At 35.5% G+C, this 15479-nt stretch overlaps 1 protein-coding gene across 3 annotated transcripts in view; it reads left to right on the forward strand.

Annotated features, from left to right (window-relative positions):
- Nucleotides 1-15479, forward strand: part of FTO (FTO alpha-ketoglutarate dependent dioxygenase) — a 434084-nt gene that overhangs the window by 298178 nt on the left and 120427 nt on the right. The window contains exon 9 of one of the 3 annotated variants that reach the window (XM_077132459.1): nucleotides 10665-11520. The exons of the other annotated variants lie outside the window; for them this stretch is intronic. Coding sequence (XP_076988574.1) covers nucleotides 10665-10758 — 94 coding nt within the window. The 3' untranslated portion in view covers nucleotides 10759-11520. Of the gene's footprint in view, nucleotides 1-10664; nucleotides 11521-15479 lie in introns of those variants that run through there. 3 annotated transcript variants of the gene reach the window in all.

Below are 15479 nucleotides of genomic sequence, written 5' to 3' on the forward strand. Positions count from 1 at the left end.
GGTGAAGGCGAGGGGTAAGGGGTATGGTACGTATAGTTTTTTTTTTCTTTCTCTCTATTATCATTTTATTTCTTTTTCTGTTGTCTTTTTATTTCTTTTTGTAAATCGATGCAAATGTACTAAGAAATGATGAATATGCAACTATGTGATGATATTAAGAATTACTGATTGTATATGTAGAATGGAATGATTTCTAAATGTTTTGTTAATTTTTTTTAATTAATAAAAAAAGTAAAGTATTTTCTTAAGTTACCAAATGTACAACAATTTTAGGAATTTTAAAATAATATATTTACAGCAGACATTAACATGCTCCCAGAGGTCCTTCAGATATACAGCCATTCTTGTCTTTGCTATTTGAAGATCCTAAAGATAACATAACAATACAAATGAAAGTTCCTTTATAATAACTGTATGTGTGACTTTCAGAACCAGAACTAATTTTTCACTATTTTTCTCTCCGTCTCTCTAGCATGCCTGGTAAGCTCTTCTTTCCAAATCTTACTAGGATTTACTATTCTGTATATTTTCAGTTATTACTGGGACCTAGATTGTTTGATCTCAATTTTGTGTGGATAGCTTAGAGAACATAGTTCTGTTATTGTAGCTCAAAAGCAGCCATGGACAATAAGTAAATCAATGAGTATGGCTATGGTCCAGTAAAATTTTACTTACTAAAACAGGTGACAGGATTTGATCCATCAACCATAAGTTTCTAACCCCTGACATCTAGGCCTTGAGAAAGGGTTATAGTTAAGACAAACAGAACAAAACATAAATGGACCTCAGCAAATAAGCCTATGTAAGAGTTCTTTGAGGAGCTGGTTATTATAATAGTATATTTAAAAATAAGAGTCAGAATTTTTAGGATTCCTGCGATGAAAGCAGCAGAGAGAATGAGTTTGGGGTTCCCAAAAGATAAAATTGAAGGAAAGCAATGGTCTTTCTGTATGGTACTAGAAATTCAAAATACATGGAAGGGTTACTAAAGTAAAAAGATCATTAATATGGTAAATATTTGGATGAGGTAAAAGTAGTGCATAAAGTAGTTCATAAAGGACTCTTGAAAGTTTATCCTGCAAACTTTGAAATAATTCCTTTCTTCGTATTCCCCATGCTTACATTTTAGAGAGCATCAAACATTGCACTGAGTGCCTTGTGCTCACTGTAATGTTCCATCTCATTGGTCTTAATTCATAGAAGTGGAGTATATCTTCATTTTACCAGTGCAGAAACTGAGCCTCTGAAAACTAGAGTTGCGATTCCCAGTTAACATTTATTAAATAATTTTGGAAGATAGGAATTAAACCTGCATCTATCACTTCTAAAGCCACATCTGCAATTTTGGATTGTCAAAACTTTGTGTCTCTGTGAAGCTAATTGCTCTTACCTTGGAAAATAGTAGAACTTTCATCAAGGAAGTTGAAGCAGACTGCTAAAATTCCTCATATTTGTTCCTGATAGTAATGCCAACCCAATGCTAGGCCTTTCATCACTGCTGTCAAAACCAAACCATGTCAGAAAATAAAGCAAAGTGTGTTTCTTAAAGTTTAAACATGCTATCAGTTAGCATAAGTGTAGATTCTTTAGAAGTGGTTGTGCTGACATGCTCCCTGCCATGTGGGTCATAGTAAGTCTTTGCCTAGGCCAGAGATTTGTGAACTTTTTCTACAAAGGGCCAGATAGTAAATATCTGAGGCCTTGTGAGCCATACACCTCTACTGTGTTATTGTAGCTCAAAAGCAGCCATGGACAATAATTAAATCAATGAGTGTGGCTATGGTCCAATAAAATTTTACTTACTAAAACAGGTGACAGGATTTGGCCCATCAACCGTAAGTCGCTAACCCCTGACATCTAGGCCATGAGAAAGGGTTATGGTTAAGACAACCAGAACAAAACATAGATGGGTTATTCTTCATTTGTTTACTAGTTGTTTGTGTTGGTTGCTGGTGTGAGAGAGATGTCCTTTCAGCGTAATTTGAAACCTTTTTCTTTGGCTTGAGATTTGGGTTTTTCCCTTTTATTTCTTTTAAATAGAATCTCTTGTTTAAGCACATGTTAAATGTGTCCATGTTGTTTCCATTAAATATTTTGGTTGCTTTCCCAGACTTCAAATTGAAGTGAATTTATTCCCAAAGGATGTGTTTGATATCAGTTCTCAAGATACAATTTGAATATAGTCTGTTTCTATAATAGAAACAGAATCCAAAATCTTCATTTTTTAAGTTCCATAGAAAATAATGGATCACTGAAATGCCCATTACTCAGTACTGTTAAGATATACTGAGTCCTTTGTTTTCTTGTCTTATAGCTTCATATCAGTTCAAAGGACAAATAACATGAGGATTACATTTTAGAATTGCATATGAGGTACCAGAGTATGATTTGCTAGCAAAGTCATGGTAAACTCAGGTTATATTAAAATGAAGCATCTTTTTTCACTAAGCATTTTCTAACAGGAAGAAAAAGGCAGTTTTGAGTCCCAGCATCATTTATCCTAACAATTGTAATAGTTTCCTTGTTATTCTGTTCCTGTAGTAATGACCCCCTTTTGTAAAACATCCCATTATGTTGTCACCATATAATAGGGATTAGTAGTATCAACTTCTTTTACAAAGAGGGAATTAGTAGTCATCCTGGTGATAGCAGTATTATTTAACTGGGTGTCATGTTTGACCAGTTAGCTTTTCCCTTTAAAGCTCCTAACAAAGGCATCAGTGGTAGCCTCACCTTCCCCACCCAAGGGAGGGAGGACCTGCCTGAAGTGAGTGCCTTACTGGCTCTTAGACTGACTATAAAGAAGGGACCTGTGTTCTCCTGAGTTACCCAGCACTGTACATGTGAATTATTTAGTTACCCTCGTTCAATCTTCCCTCTATGTTTTCTAGAGCAACAACATAGGGCAATGAAAAAAGTATGTGCTTTGCCTGTCAAAAAACCCTTTTATCTGGGATAAGCCATTAAATTTCCTTGACCTTCAGTTTCCTCATGTAAAATCTGAAGAATATCAACCTTGTATTATAAAGTAATTGTGGAACTTAACGAGAATGTATGTTTAAGTGCTTTGTAAATTGTGCTTGTGTATGAATTATTTTTACTGTTTAACTAACTGTCGGGCCTGCCTCCTTCAGGAGAATCCTTTACCTTCATTAAAATATTAAATCCTGGAGCATGCTATATGGAGTTGCCTGTGTGAAAAGCAGCTTAATCACAAATCAAGCAGGACTGCTGTATGGAGAATGCCAGGGGGCACCATTCACATTGTGTTGCGTGAATGGCACCCCCAAAAACACAACTTTAATACTAAAATTAATTAATTAAATCCCAAATGGCTGCCTTTGTAACTGTGAATCTAGGACTCATATTTGAAACTCATGTTTGTTTTCTCATTGTACAGCATTTTAATACCTAGGGCAGTTCTCTCTCTCTATTAGTACTTCCTCTGACCTTTTGTTGAACCATGGTTTTGGTTGCTCTCGTGGACAACTACCTTTCAAAGCTCCTTAAAGTAAATTTTGCATTTGACATTAGCTTATTTTTAGAGTTGGGCCCCTGAATATGGTGTCTAAGTAACATGGCCTCTAAATTTGGTGTCCGTCCTGGCAGTCATTTACACATGATGCAGTCTCAAACAAAGGGAACATAATTTTATGTATATGGATATGAAGGACAGGTGGATATGATTGTAAGACTCTGGTACCTTCTGCCCAATATCTAGTGAGCTAAACCCTTCCCATAAAGCCAGCCAGGAAAACATATGATACCGTTTGCAATGGTTGAATGTTGCATGCTGTTCTTCTGTAATTATAATGGCCTGATTTGTGTGGGGTGTCTGAGTCTTACTTAACAATCAATCATTAATCTATTGAGTCTCAGTTTCAGCAGTTCATCTTGAGGAGCAGCAGTACTTGGCTGGGTGAGTAGGGCTTTGATTTCATTGTAAGGATAGCTTTGTTAAATTTTGCTGTTCAGTGGTGCCTAAGGATGCTGGGAAGAGAAGATTTTCATTTTCCTTTTTTGTTGCATGGTGAGGAAGAATTGCTTCTTTCTCGTTCATCCCCTAGGTTACTGTTTGTGCTCTCCCTTGATCTCCTGCTTGTCCCTTTATTTCTCCACGTTGTGAAAGTTTCTTTCTGTGTGACCAGGAGTCTGTTTAGCAGACCATATTGTGAGTGAAGGGCCAGTGTTTGTTGCCTGATTTTGGCAATGCTGGGCAGTCAGCTGGGATGTAATTAAGACTCTGAGAACAGGCTGTCTTCTCCACGGGAAGGGCATGTTAGATGTTGCTGGGATTTGGGGCTGTCAGTTTGGCCAAGGCTGGAGACAGAGAGCTAGGGACAGAGATATTTCCTTTCATTTATAATCCCTTTATGTACAGTGTATGCACTTGGCGAAGTTTGCATATAACCTAGTGGCTAGAGCTTCACCAGCCAACACAGTGAAATTAGCATATGTTACATGTATATTTTAGTACTATTTTAAAGCAAGCACATATTTCCAAAGTGAATTATGCATGGATGACAGCAATAGGGTTGTGTTGCACTGGGTGTCAAATCCCACAACTTTTTGTCAAGCCCATGGATTTTACACTAAAAAGGCAGAAAGACTAAACGAAGTAAAACAGTTTTAATTTTTAACAGTTTGGTTCGGCCCAAGGAGCCAGGCTGTGACAGATATAAGTGACATTTGAATAATTGGATTAATTTAGAGAAGGGTAAATCCAGTTTTGACGGTTGTGCTAGTGTGTATATCTTTTAATTATTATTATTTGTAGGAATGGAGTTTTGTGGTTTAAATGTGTACTTTATGTGATGCGAAGCAAAGCTTGAGAAAATGCCACAAAAATTATAAAATTATTAAGTAGTTTGTTTTAATATATATGTATCTGTATTTATGCACGTGTTCTCATAGTATTACACATTCTTCGTATGTTGTAAAAAAGAAATCCACAATATATACTTTATTCAACTCTATCAGTAACACATATATATACATATTGTATGTATAGAAAATGTGCAGACAAGGAAACTCACTATGATATTGGCAAGCCCTTTTTCTTCCCATATCAGTGTGTTATAAAACATCACAATGCAGCAGAAAAAAAGAGTAATCTGCTATATCTGGGGTAGTCAGTAGCCAAATTTCACATGGTTAATTCCTCAACCCTAAATTTGTTCAGATTTGTGTGGCTTAAATTTTAGCTTCTTGTATGAAAATAATCTCAGCAACATGGAACCAAGTACAATATAAATAGCCCCCTCCTTCTGAAGTCCTGTTAATGAAATATGCCATCTAAAATCGGCACACCAAGACCAGAACTGATCATGGGCAGTCTCCAGTCATTACTCTCCGCTGGCTCTAAGAGCTGTTTCCTCAGCAGGATATTAATAGACATTAACACTCAGGCAAAAAGTGTTGATGTGTGGTTTATAATGTTAGCACCCAGTTAGGTAGGTATAACACATGCTGTAGGAATCTTGTACCAACACATGTGTGTGTTGGATCTGATTAATGTGAGCCATAAAAGGAAAGAGAGTTCCTTCACGCTGGGGACCTCATTCTGTCCCCCTTTTACTGAGAAAACCTACTGTTCAGCTGGGTGAAATTGTCCTGGTTTGGGCATTTTCACTATTAGCATAAAGAGGATGTTTGAAAATTTTGTTTTGCTCTGTTGTCATGTGAGCCTGAAGCCCAACGTGTTAGTCAATCCTTCATATTAAAATCCTTTTCATCTAGTGCCATTCAGGCTAAGAGGAAAGGAAACTTTCACAATACACACAGCGAGACTGGGAGGCAAACATTGTTTTCCTCTTAGATTTACCCGGCTTTGCTTCAAGTGTTTCTCGATGGTTCTGAGACTTTCTGGTTTACTTTGTAAATGGGGCAATGAAGCATTCTTGTCTCCTGACTGGCTCTCCTTAGAGGATTCTCAAAGCCTTTTAAAATCATGTGTTTTTCTGGGGCAGCCTTGAAAGTCCCAGGAGGAGAGTTGCCATCTGTCCTTTATATTAAAAGAATCTTCTGTACTGTATACCTGATGTGCTTGTCCCAGAGATAGATGTTGTTAATTAAAGGACAGCATTTGTCCTTTATCTGAACAAAATATTCTCTCTTGTCTGAGAACAGTTTTTCTAGCCTTAAAAAACAGTTGAGGACGTTCTGCCTGGAGTCCTGGTGTTTACTAAAGTTCCATAGTCCAATATTAGTCCCTCAGTTCTGATCAGACATGTAGAATAGGAAAATACTTTTTTTGTGTGTGCTTGTTTGTTTTCTGGTTAATTTATCTGCTGCAGTTATGGCCTTTTGTAGAGTTTTATGGAAATGAGTGTAATGTATATGGTTAATTTGTCATTTTTTTTTTGTGGAGATAAAAAAAGAACAAGTTCCCAGACACTCTCATCACACTGTATTTTTACGCAATATATATACCGGCACCTATATCCTCCAAAGCCATCTCTCCACTTTGCTGCCATGCTGAAGGTGTTTCTATACCCTCTGCCCCTGGGAAAGGAGAAAAAGGCAAACATCTGCCTGTGACAGTGTTCTGCCAGATCATAACTGGAATGTGGATGGGAAGAAAGAAAGCACCTTCCTTAACCTGCCAAATCTCTGTCTCACGAAGCTCAGAAAACACTTTGGATTTTTACTGTGGGAAAACAGCAGGGGAAACATGGCTTTGCCCTGCTCTCTGAAAGTGTGTTATCCTCGGTAGTCTTGTTGGAGCCTTAAGCACCAAGAAGGAGGGTGGCTAGAGGTTGCCAGGTACTAGCTCCAAGAAAAGAGTGGGAAGAAAGCAAACAGCAGAAGCTATTGGCTGAGGAATACATCCAGGTAGAGAGACGAGGTGGATATAGCTGTCCTTTTGTTGGTGGGAAAGACCCTGGATCACCTGTGCCATGGTGAAGAGAGAGTAATGGAGGGACCATGATTTTCTGGTGAATCTAAATTGAAGCTCATGTTTTGTAAATAGGAATACACTTTTAAAAGGGGACTCAAATTAGAAATAATTCTCCATCATCTCTATGTATTTCTTAATCACACAAACTCTAGAAATCAGGAAGCTAAAAGAAAAGTGAAACAAGCTCGGGTAAAAAGACAAGGGGGAGGGGATTGGAGGTGGACATGGCATTGGTGACGAGGCAAGCATTGGCACTACCGAGGAGGAAACGTTGCTTTTTAACTCCAACCAGCTGTTACCTTGTGGACACATAGGCCCAGGATTGCAAATCCTCCGATTTTTCCAAAGCTGCGAATGTGAAAGTTTTGAGTTTTCAACGTTGGAAATATTTTAAAACAGTGTAGGTCAGATAAAATTCAGTTGTAGTGAGATGTGCTTTATGGGCTAGCTTACATACAAAACAGTAATGTTACTGGTATACAAAATAACAAGGTAACAATGGAGAAACTTTTTTAAAAATCGAAGGAAACTTAGCTCCACCCAGCTATTAGTATTTTTTGAGTATTTCCCTTTGAGTCTTCATTTACTGCATGTGCATTTTATATGCATGTTTTAATATAGCTGTAATCATTGGAGCCTGCATTTTTTCACTTGCTATTATAGGCAATGTCAATTTGTAATTTATAATGGCTATAGGGTGTTCCATCAAGGGAATATAACACAGTATGCAAAGTCATTCCCCTATTGTTGGACATTTAAGTTGTCCAACTTATAATATGTTACAGTTACATCTCTGCTCATATTGCTTTTTCTTTCTTTTGGATTATTTCCTTAGAATCTGAAAGGAGGATTACTAAATCAAAAGATATATTAAAAAAGAATCTTTTTATTGCTTTGGGTACATATTTCCAAATTGTTTTCCAAAAATATTGTAAATTTACACTGCAATCAGCAAAATATGAATATATAAGTTTTCAATATAGCTTTGCCAGTATTATTACATTTTTAGAGTTTTCCCCCTAAGTTGGTAAGTGAAAATGGGAATTCTGTTATTTACATTTGCATTTATAGAAGGTTTCCTGATAAATCTGTTGACTCATTTTGTGATTATGATGTTATTTTCAATATTTTATAAGGCTAGTTTTGTTGAGGTTTGCTTGCCTTTATTTATTTATTTTTATTTTTTTAAAGTTCTCTCTGTTAGCAATTGGTAAGTAATTTAGGAAGAACCTCTCTGGCAAGCCCCTCCTCCAGAGGACCCCCACCCCCATCTAACATTGCTGCAGCTGCTACTGTTAACTGTGCATTAACTTGGACTTGGGCCAGGACCAGGCAGGATCGGCTTCCTTAAGGGGGGCTCTCGTGTGTCGGGTGAACCACAAGCTCAGGGCTGTATCTGCCAATATGTTTTTGGTAGAACCATCTAATAAAATCCCATCCACATGGTTCTATGAAATGTGGTCACGTATTTGGATGATGGTTGCCTGGAACCATGTCTTTTTGTAATAGTCTCCATGTCTTAGATAATTTTTGTTCATTGCCCCCCCCCCCCACTTCCCTTCTTCACCACTCTGTTGCATGTTCTAGAGACAAATGATATATAAGGGCACTGAACCAGTAATATGGAGATGATGATTCTATTATTGGCTCTGCCCTTTGTTTAATAATAGCTTAACAAGCAACAACAAATATTTATCAAGTGTTAAAATGCTTTTTAGCACTCTTCATATATTTTTGAATCTTCTTAAAGTCCAAGAGGCAGGCAATATTATTATTACCATATAGGTGAGGAAACTAAGGCTCAGAGAAGTGAAGTACTTGCGCATTATTACATTTCATCTCTCTTAACTAAAGTGGGCTTTTCACTTCTTTAAGGCTCCGTATCCTCATCTGCGATATGGAATTGCTTCTCATAGTGGTAGTGTGGCACTAAAATGATGTCATGTATATATTAAGCTGTATTAAGTGTTGAACTCCAGGACATGTAATAGATTGTGATTATTAACTAATGCACCTATTGGGGCTTCAGCTTACACATCCGTAAAATGAACCGGATTATTTTGCTTTGTTACTTTTAGATATTACATTTCGCCATTGGGCATAGATTCCAGTCTTGGTGAAAAAAACCTTATGTATTTTCCAGGAGGCTGCATTCCAGTTACATCTGTCCCTCTGAGCCATGTTTCTTGGGATGGAAGTGCAGACCTTTAGGGAGGAGGGATTTTACCCTTCGGTGTGCATGGAGAGCACAGGGAAATTGTCATGATGGGGTAGTTGATGTATCTTTGGCCACTGGCCGCTTTAAAGCTGCATGAAACTACTTATTTGGGCTCTGAAAATATTATTGCCTCTTAAAATAGAAAAAAAGGAAATGTGTCTTATTTCTGTTTTTCCTCATACCTCACCCTCAGGTGGGAACTTAACCAAGGTGGTTAATGGAGAAATTAAGGCACTAAGTTAGCACTACACAGAAATATGTTCAGGCCTGATTTCATACATGTCATGTGTGCATGCTTGCTTGTTTTCATAGGGGTTCAAGATCCCATATGGCACTTAGCCTCCTAAACAAAGATCATCAGACATAGTTGAGAAGCAGTGTCCTGGCACAGATTAGCTGAGGTTATTTGTGCTGTTGTGCTCCTGCCATTTCAGAGTTCAGCAGTGACCAGGCTGTGCAGCAGGAGGCTGATCCCAGATGCTCTCCCCTTGGGGGTATGGAGCAGCCCCACCTCCATGCTGGCAGTATATGTGATCAAATATAGGTCATAGCCACATTCCCAGAAAAATCTCTGTCTAAACTTATTCCCTTTTTGCCACTTAATTGCTACTTCCAAATCTGATTCATCTGAAGTAATGTAACAGTTCTAGTTATTCATCTATCCTGAGTGTCTCTCTAAAGCCTATGGAGATGATATCTTGCCATTTTCTTTTAGGTCAACCCTAGGGCAACATGTTGAAAAGGTATAATCTTAAGGATGGGGTTACAGACCTGAAGTTGGGAAACCTGGATTCTTCTTTTGGCTCTCTCTCCCTAGGGTCAGTTGCCCTGTTTGTAATATGAAGGGATTTGGACTAGGTCAGGAATTTCAAATTCAAATGCTAATGGGCAGATTTAAAAAACATAACTGAGATGGGAGAAGGAGCAGGTAGTGAAAAGAAAGGGTCTGGGGGAAATTTGGGGAGGGTGGAAATATGTATCTTGATTTTTATGATGGTTACATTAACATATATAGCCCTCAAAACTCATGGAACCCAAAATCTGTGTATTTTACTGCGTGTAAAATAAATATTAAATGAGTGAAATGGACTAGGTAGTAAACTAGGAAGGACATTATTTAAAAGGGGAGTGGTGGGCAGTGATAAGCTTTAGCCAATTGCTTCCCTGCAGAATGTGGGCCCAAGTGTTGTTACATTTTCAAGAAAAGCAGAAATTCGCATATTTATATAAATCTCATAATATGTAGTTTTACAGGTTCTGTTTAGTCAAACAGAACACTAGTTTGTAATCTCTGGGCTAGGGTCTTCTTAATTTTACCCTAGGGTCATTTCAGCTCCAACACTGAATGATTTTGCTTGCTGCGAGACCTTGACGATAAAAAAGGAACTTGTCTACTTCACTATTCCTGACTTGTAAAATAATGCTAATACATGATTTGACGTGTAGGAATGTAGTAAAGAATATATGAGCTATGTTGCACAAAACCACTTTGAAACATGAATAAAGAACATTAAAATGCAAGTTACTCTTAATTTTATTTTTCAGAGAATTACTTAAATTTCTGCAGTTTCTATTGTCCAAAATGGAAGCACGGAGTTTTTCAAGAATGGCTAATAAAAACATCCAGAATTCACCATAAGTAAATTGCTTGCCGCAAACAAACATGCAGACTTTTCATTATCCTTGGAGTAGAATGTTTCATGACAAAAAGGACAGGCATTTCATTTCTGCAGCTACTCATAAATTGCAAAAGCTCTGCGAGCTGAAGTCCAAGGTATGGCAATAGCTTATAAGGAAATGAAGTTGATGCTATATTAAAGATTCCTTGTCACATGCACTCACTGCCTAGGAATCGGACTGCTCCAGCCTTGTCACTGACATTTTGTGAACAAGCAGCCTGTATTGGATGGTGATAAATGGATTATCTTAAATGTCATTCTGCACTGTTTTGGAGTTGCAAAGGGGAGTTTTGATATTGAGTTGTTGGTTAGTATATTCTATATGAATCCTTTATGATGAAATAATCTCCTCAAGTTACATCCCAGAAATGTCAAAGTTGCTTATTTCTTAAATCACCCGTAGCAATGTTTCCATTACGAGATATGCAGAGAAGATTATGTAATAATGTCAAACTATTTATAGAAACATTTCCTAGGAATCTTTATCCTCTTTGAGTTATTTGTGTATTTAATTCCAAATATTTGTTTTTATATTTATGTATGTTTTTATATTTTCTGAATTGACTTCAGCTGAGAATGTTTTACTTTAGATTTTGTATGGAGCACGTTTAAAAAATGAAAATATTAGCATTCAGAAACTAAAACTAAGACCAATCTAATTTTTTAAATACAAAGGTTCACTTAATTTCTTTTCAAATAAAAAAAATTTCTTTTTTGGGGGTGTTGCACCTATGTCCTAAACATTATATAGATGTTACAGCAAATTTAAAATATGCTATTTATTTAGTATAAAGTAGTATATAAATTTCATCTTTAAAATTTCTTTAAAATTATAGGTTTAATAAAATTATTGCACAGAATTTAGTCATTTGTATAAAGATTTGATTCAGTGGATTTATATGTAAATTTTCACAAACTAGATTTTGAAGCATGTCTTGAGTTTTTCTTGGCAAAGTTATTCTGAATATTGGCTTTCTTCCCTAAAGATAAGATCGTTCTAGACACAGATATTGAAAATATTTACTATTTCTATACCATAGTAACTCCCTCTAGCCCCTTTATACTCTGCTAACCTTATCCTCAACCCCTCCACTTTTCATTTCTTGAAAATAATAAAGGAAGTTACATTTGTTTTAAAAAGACAATATAATAAATTCAGTCATATAAAATTGCTATTTTTGTAGATTAAAAAAGTCATTTATCAGCAATTTCATATGGCTCACCCTAAAAGCTAATGCTAATATTGTGTTTACTATATGTCAGGCATGTGTTGATGTGTATTGATTCATTTATTCATTATACAACCCTTTTTTATTTTATTACCCCCATCTTACACATGAGAAAACTGAGGCACAGATTGATTAAGTAACTGTCCAACAACTTTGCTTCAGAGTCTGTGCTCCTAATTACTGCCTCTCCAAAAACTCAAACTTCTTTGGCTCCTCTACTAAATGAATTCTCTCTATTGAGAAAATAATGTAATCAGTTTGGTATGCATCCGTTTTGATCTTCCTCTGTTGGCTTACATGCGTTTATATGTGTAAATAGTATTTTGTTCTCTTCATTCTTTTTTTTTTTAATTTTCTATGCAGTGTCTTATCTTCTTCCTTTCCTCATTCATTGCTTCTTTTCTTTTATATGTTTTTACAAAACTGGCAAACTCCATATATTCTACAACTTGCTTTTTTTAAAAAAAAATTTTAATAGTCTTTATTTTAAGAGCAATTTTAGGTTTATAGTAAAACGCGCAGAAAGTACTAAGTTCCCATATATACCCCACCACCACCACTGGTTTCTCTTATTATTAGCATCTTGCATTAGTATGATATACTTGTTACAAATGAAAAATCAATATTGATATATTATTGTTAACTAAAGTCCATAATTTACATTAGGGTTCACTCTTTCGTGTTATACAGTGCTGTGGGTTTTGACAAATGCATACTGTCATTTATGTACTATTACAGTATCATACGGAATGGTTTCACTGCCCTAAAAATCTACTGTGCTCCATGTATTCATCCATCCCTCCCTCCCTCTTTTGCACCTCCCCCAACCCTTGGCAACCACAATTCTTTTTACTTTCTTTGTAGCTTTGCCTTTTCCAAAATGTCATATAGTTGGAATCATACAGTATATAGCCTATCCCTGCTGGTTTCTTAGCAATGTGCATTCCTCTTTGTCTTTTCATGGTTTGATAGCTCGTTTATTTTTGTCACTAAATAATATTCCATTGTATGGATGTACCCCAATTTGTTTATCCACTCACCTATTGAAGAGCATCTTGGTTGCTTCTGATTTTTGCCAATCATGAATAGATGAGCAGGTTTTTGTATGAAAATAAGTTTTTGCCTCATTTGGGTAAATACCAATGAGTATAACTTGCTTCTATAACTATAATCTGACTGAGAAAGCTATTCATGTAAATACATAAAAATTTGATATATTCTTTTTTTTATTGCAGCATGGTATTCCATAGTATGGATGGTATATCCTACTTTATTAACTATTTTGCCATTGATGCCATATGAATTATTATTTTTTCTTTTTTTGTTATTATAAACCATTTTGCTAAGAATGCCCCTTTTCATACCTCTTGGTCCATAAATTGGAATATTTCTCTATCATAAAGTCCCAAGAAAATATATGCACATTTCAAATTTTGATAACTGTCAAATATCTTTATTAAAGAGCTGTGCCAATTTATATTCCTATCAACTCTTGTTTATTTTATTTTTTATTTTTCGTCTATCCTGATAGATGAAAAGTTCTATCATCTGGTTTTAATTTGCATTTACTTGATTACTAGTGAAATTTAGCATCTTTTCTCATTAGCAAACATTTTAATTTCTTCTCTCCAAATTGACTATTCATATTCTTTACATATTTTCTATTAGGTTATTTATCTTTTTCTCACTGATTGTAGTTCTTTATATGTTCTGGATATTAATGTCTTCTACTCAGTCTGTTGCTTGTTATTTAAATTTGATTATTATCTCTTTTATCTTACAGATGTGTTATTATTTGTGTAGTCTTTTCCTTTATAGTTTTTGTATATCTTTCTTAAGAACACCTTTTCTACTCCATGTTTTTAAATAAATTCACTCTTACTGTGTTCTAATTTTTCATGGTTTTGTTTTTAATGTTTATTTGTTTAATCCACCTGAATGTTACCTTTTCATTGATTGTTAGGTAGTGGTTGAATTTATTTATTTACTTTTCAAATGGATTGTCCATTAGCACAACACCAGTTATAGAATAAACCATCCTTACTTTTATTGATTTGAAATGACACCTTTATCATATATTAAATTCCCATGAGCTTATGTGTTAGTGTCTATACTATCAATTCTGTTTGTCTTCTGTATTCTTAAGTAGAGTTGAAAATTTTTCTTCACCTCTTGCTAAGTTGCAGGTACTTGGTAGAGCTGTTGATTTTTTTTACACTTATCTAGTTACCTTACTAAATTCTCTTAATAGTGCTAGTAGTTTTGCAGTTGATTCCCTTGAAATTTCTACATAAGGAATTATATATTCTAAAATAACAATGATGTTGCCTCTTTCTTTCCAACATAAATAGTTTAAATTTTTTTTCTTCCTGTCTTAGCTGAGATTTCCAGGATAATGCTGAATAGTAGGGATAATAGTCATCCTTATATTTTTTATGTTGTTAATTGGAATAGTAATGTTTTAGAATTAAGTTTGAGACATGTTGAGATTGCTGGTAAATACCCTTTATCAAGTAAAGGGAATTTTCTTCCAAGTTTGTTGTTTCTATTCAGTAGTGGATGTTAAATACAATCCGATCCTTTTGAGGAAAGGGGATTTGTCTACTGAAATGATCATATGGGTTTTCACCTTTAATATGTTAATGTGGTATCAATACATTTTATACCTGTACTGTTGAACCATTCTTGAATTCCTGGGATAAAACTTACACAGTCCTGATGTAATATGCTGGTTGGATTTGATTCATTGACATTTTATTTACGATTTCCATAACTATGCTCATAGGTGAGATTTCCCTATAGAGGTGTTTCCTGATGGTCTGAGACCTTAGTAAACAGGTCTCAGTAGGACTTATTCATTTCTCACCTTCCTATGAGGTTGACCCTTTCAATGTTTGTTCTAGATTTCATTAGCTTTTGGCTAATGAAAATCTAGAAAAAATCAAGGCTTTCGCATGCAACTTCCCTGAAATCTTTGAACTTTATTTCTGCTTATATAGCTTTTCAGTGAAAAGCCATGAGTGTGCTCTTCCAACTTTTTTTGCTATTGCCTCCCAGCTGCTTTATGGGGAGAACTGAAAATGGAGGAGAGGATAAATATTTCATAGAAGCATGATGTTGCACCTTTTTGAAACCTTCATTTGCTCCTTTTCAGTTGGAAAGTAGAAAATTGTCTTTCTCCTATTTCTTTGCCCATTAAGGGTATAGTTATTTATTTATTTTTTTATTGTATAATATAACATATATACAAAGCAAAGAAGGAAAAAAGCAATAGTTTTCAAAGTGCTCTTCAACACAGAGTTATAGGACAGATTCCAGAGTTTGTCATGGGCTCCCATAGCATCATCTCAGATTTTTCCTTCTATCTGCTCCAGAACATAGGAAGCTAGAAGAAAGAAATATCTTTTTATCATTACAGTCAACTTCATGTGTGTGTGTGAAAAATAATGTAC

Source organism: Tamandua tetradactyla, chromosome 16 (genome assembly GCF_023851605.1).
Source record: "Tamandua tetradactyla isolate mTamTet1 chromosome 16, mTamTet1.pri, whole genome shotgun sequence".
Taxonomy (NCBI): domain Eukaryota; kingdom Metazoa; phylum Chordata; class Mammalia; order Pilosa; family Myrmecophagidae; genus Tamandua; species Tamandua tetradactyla.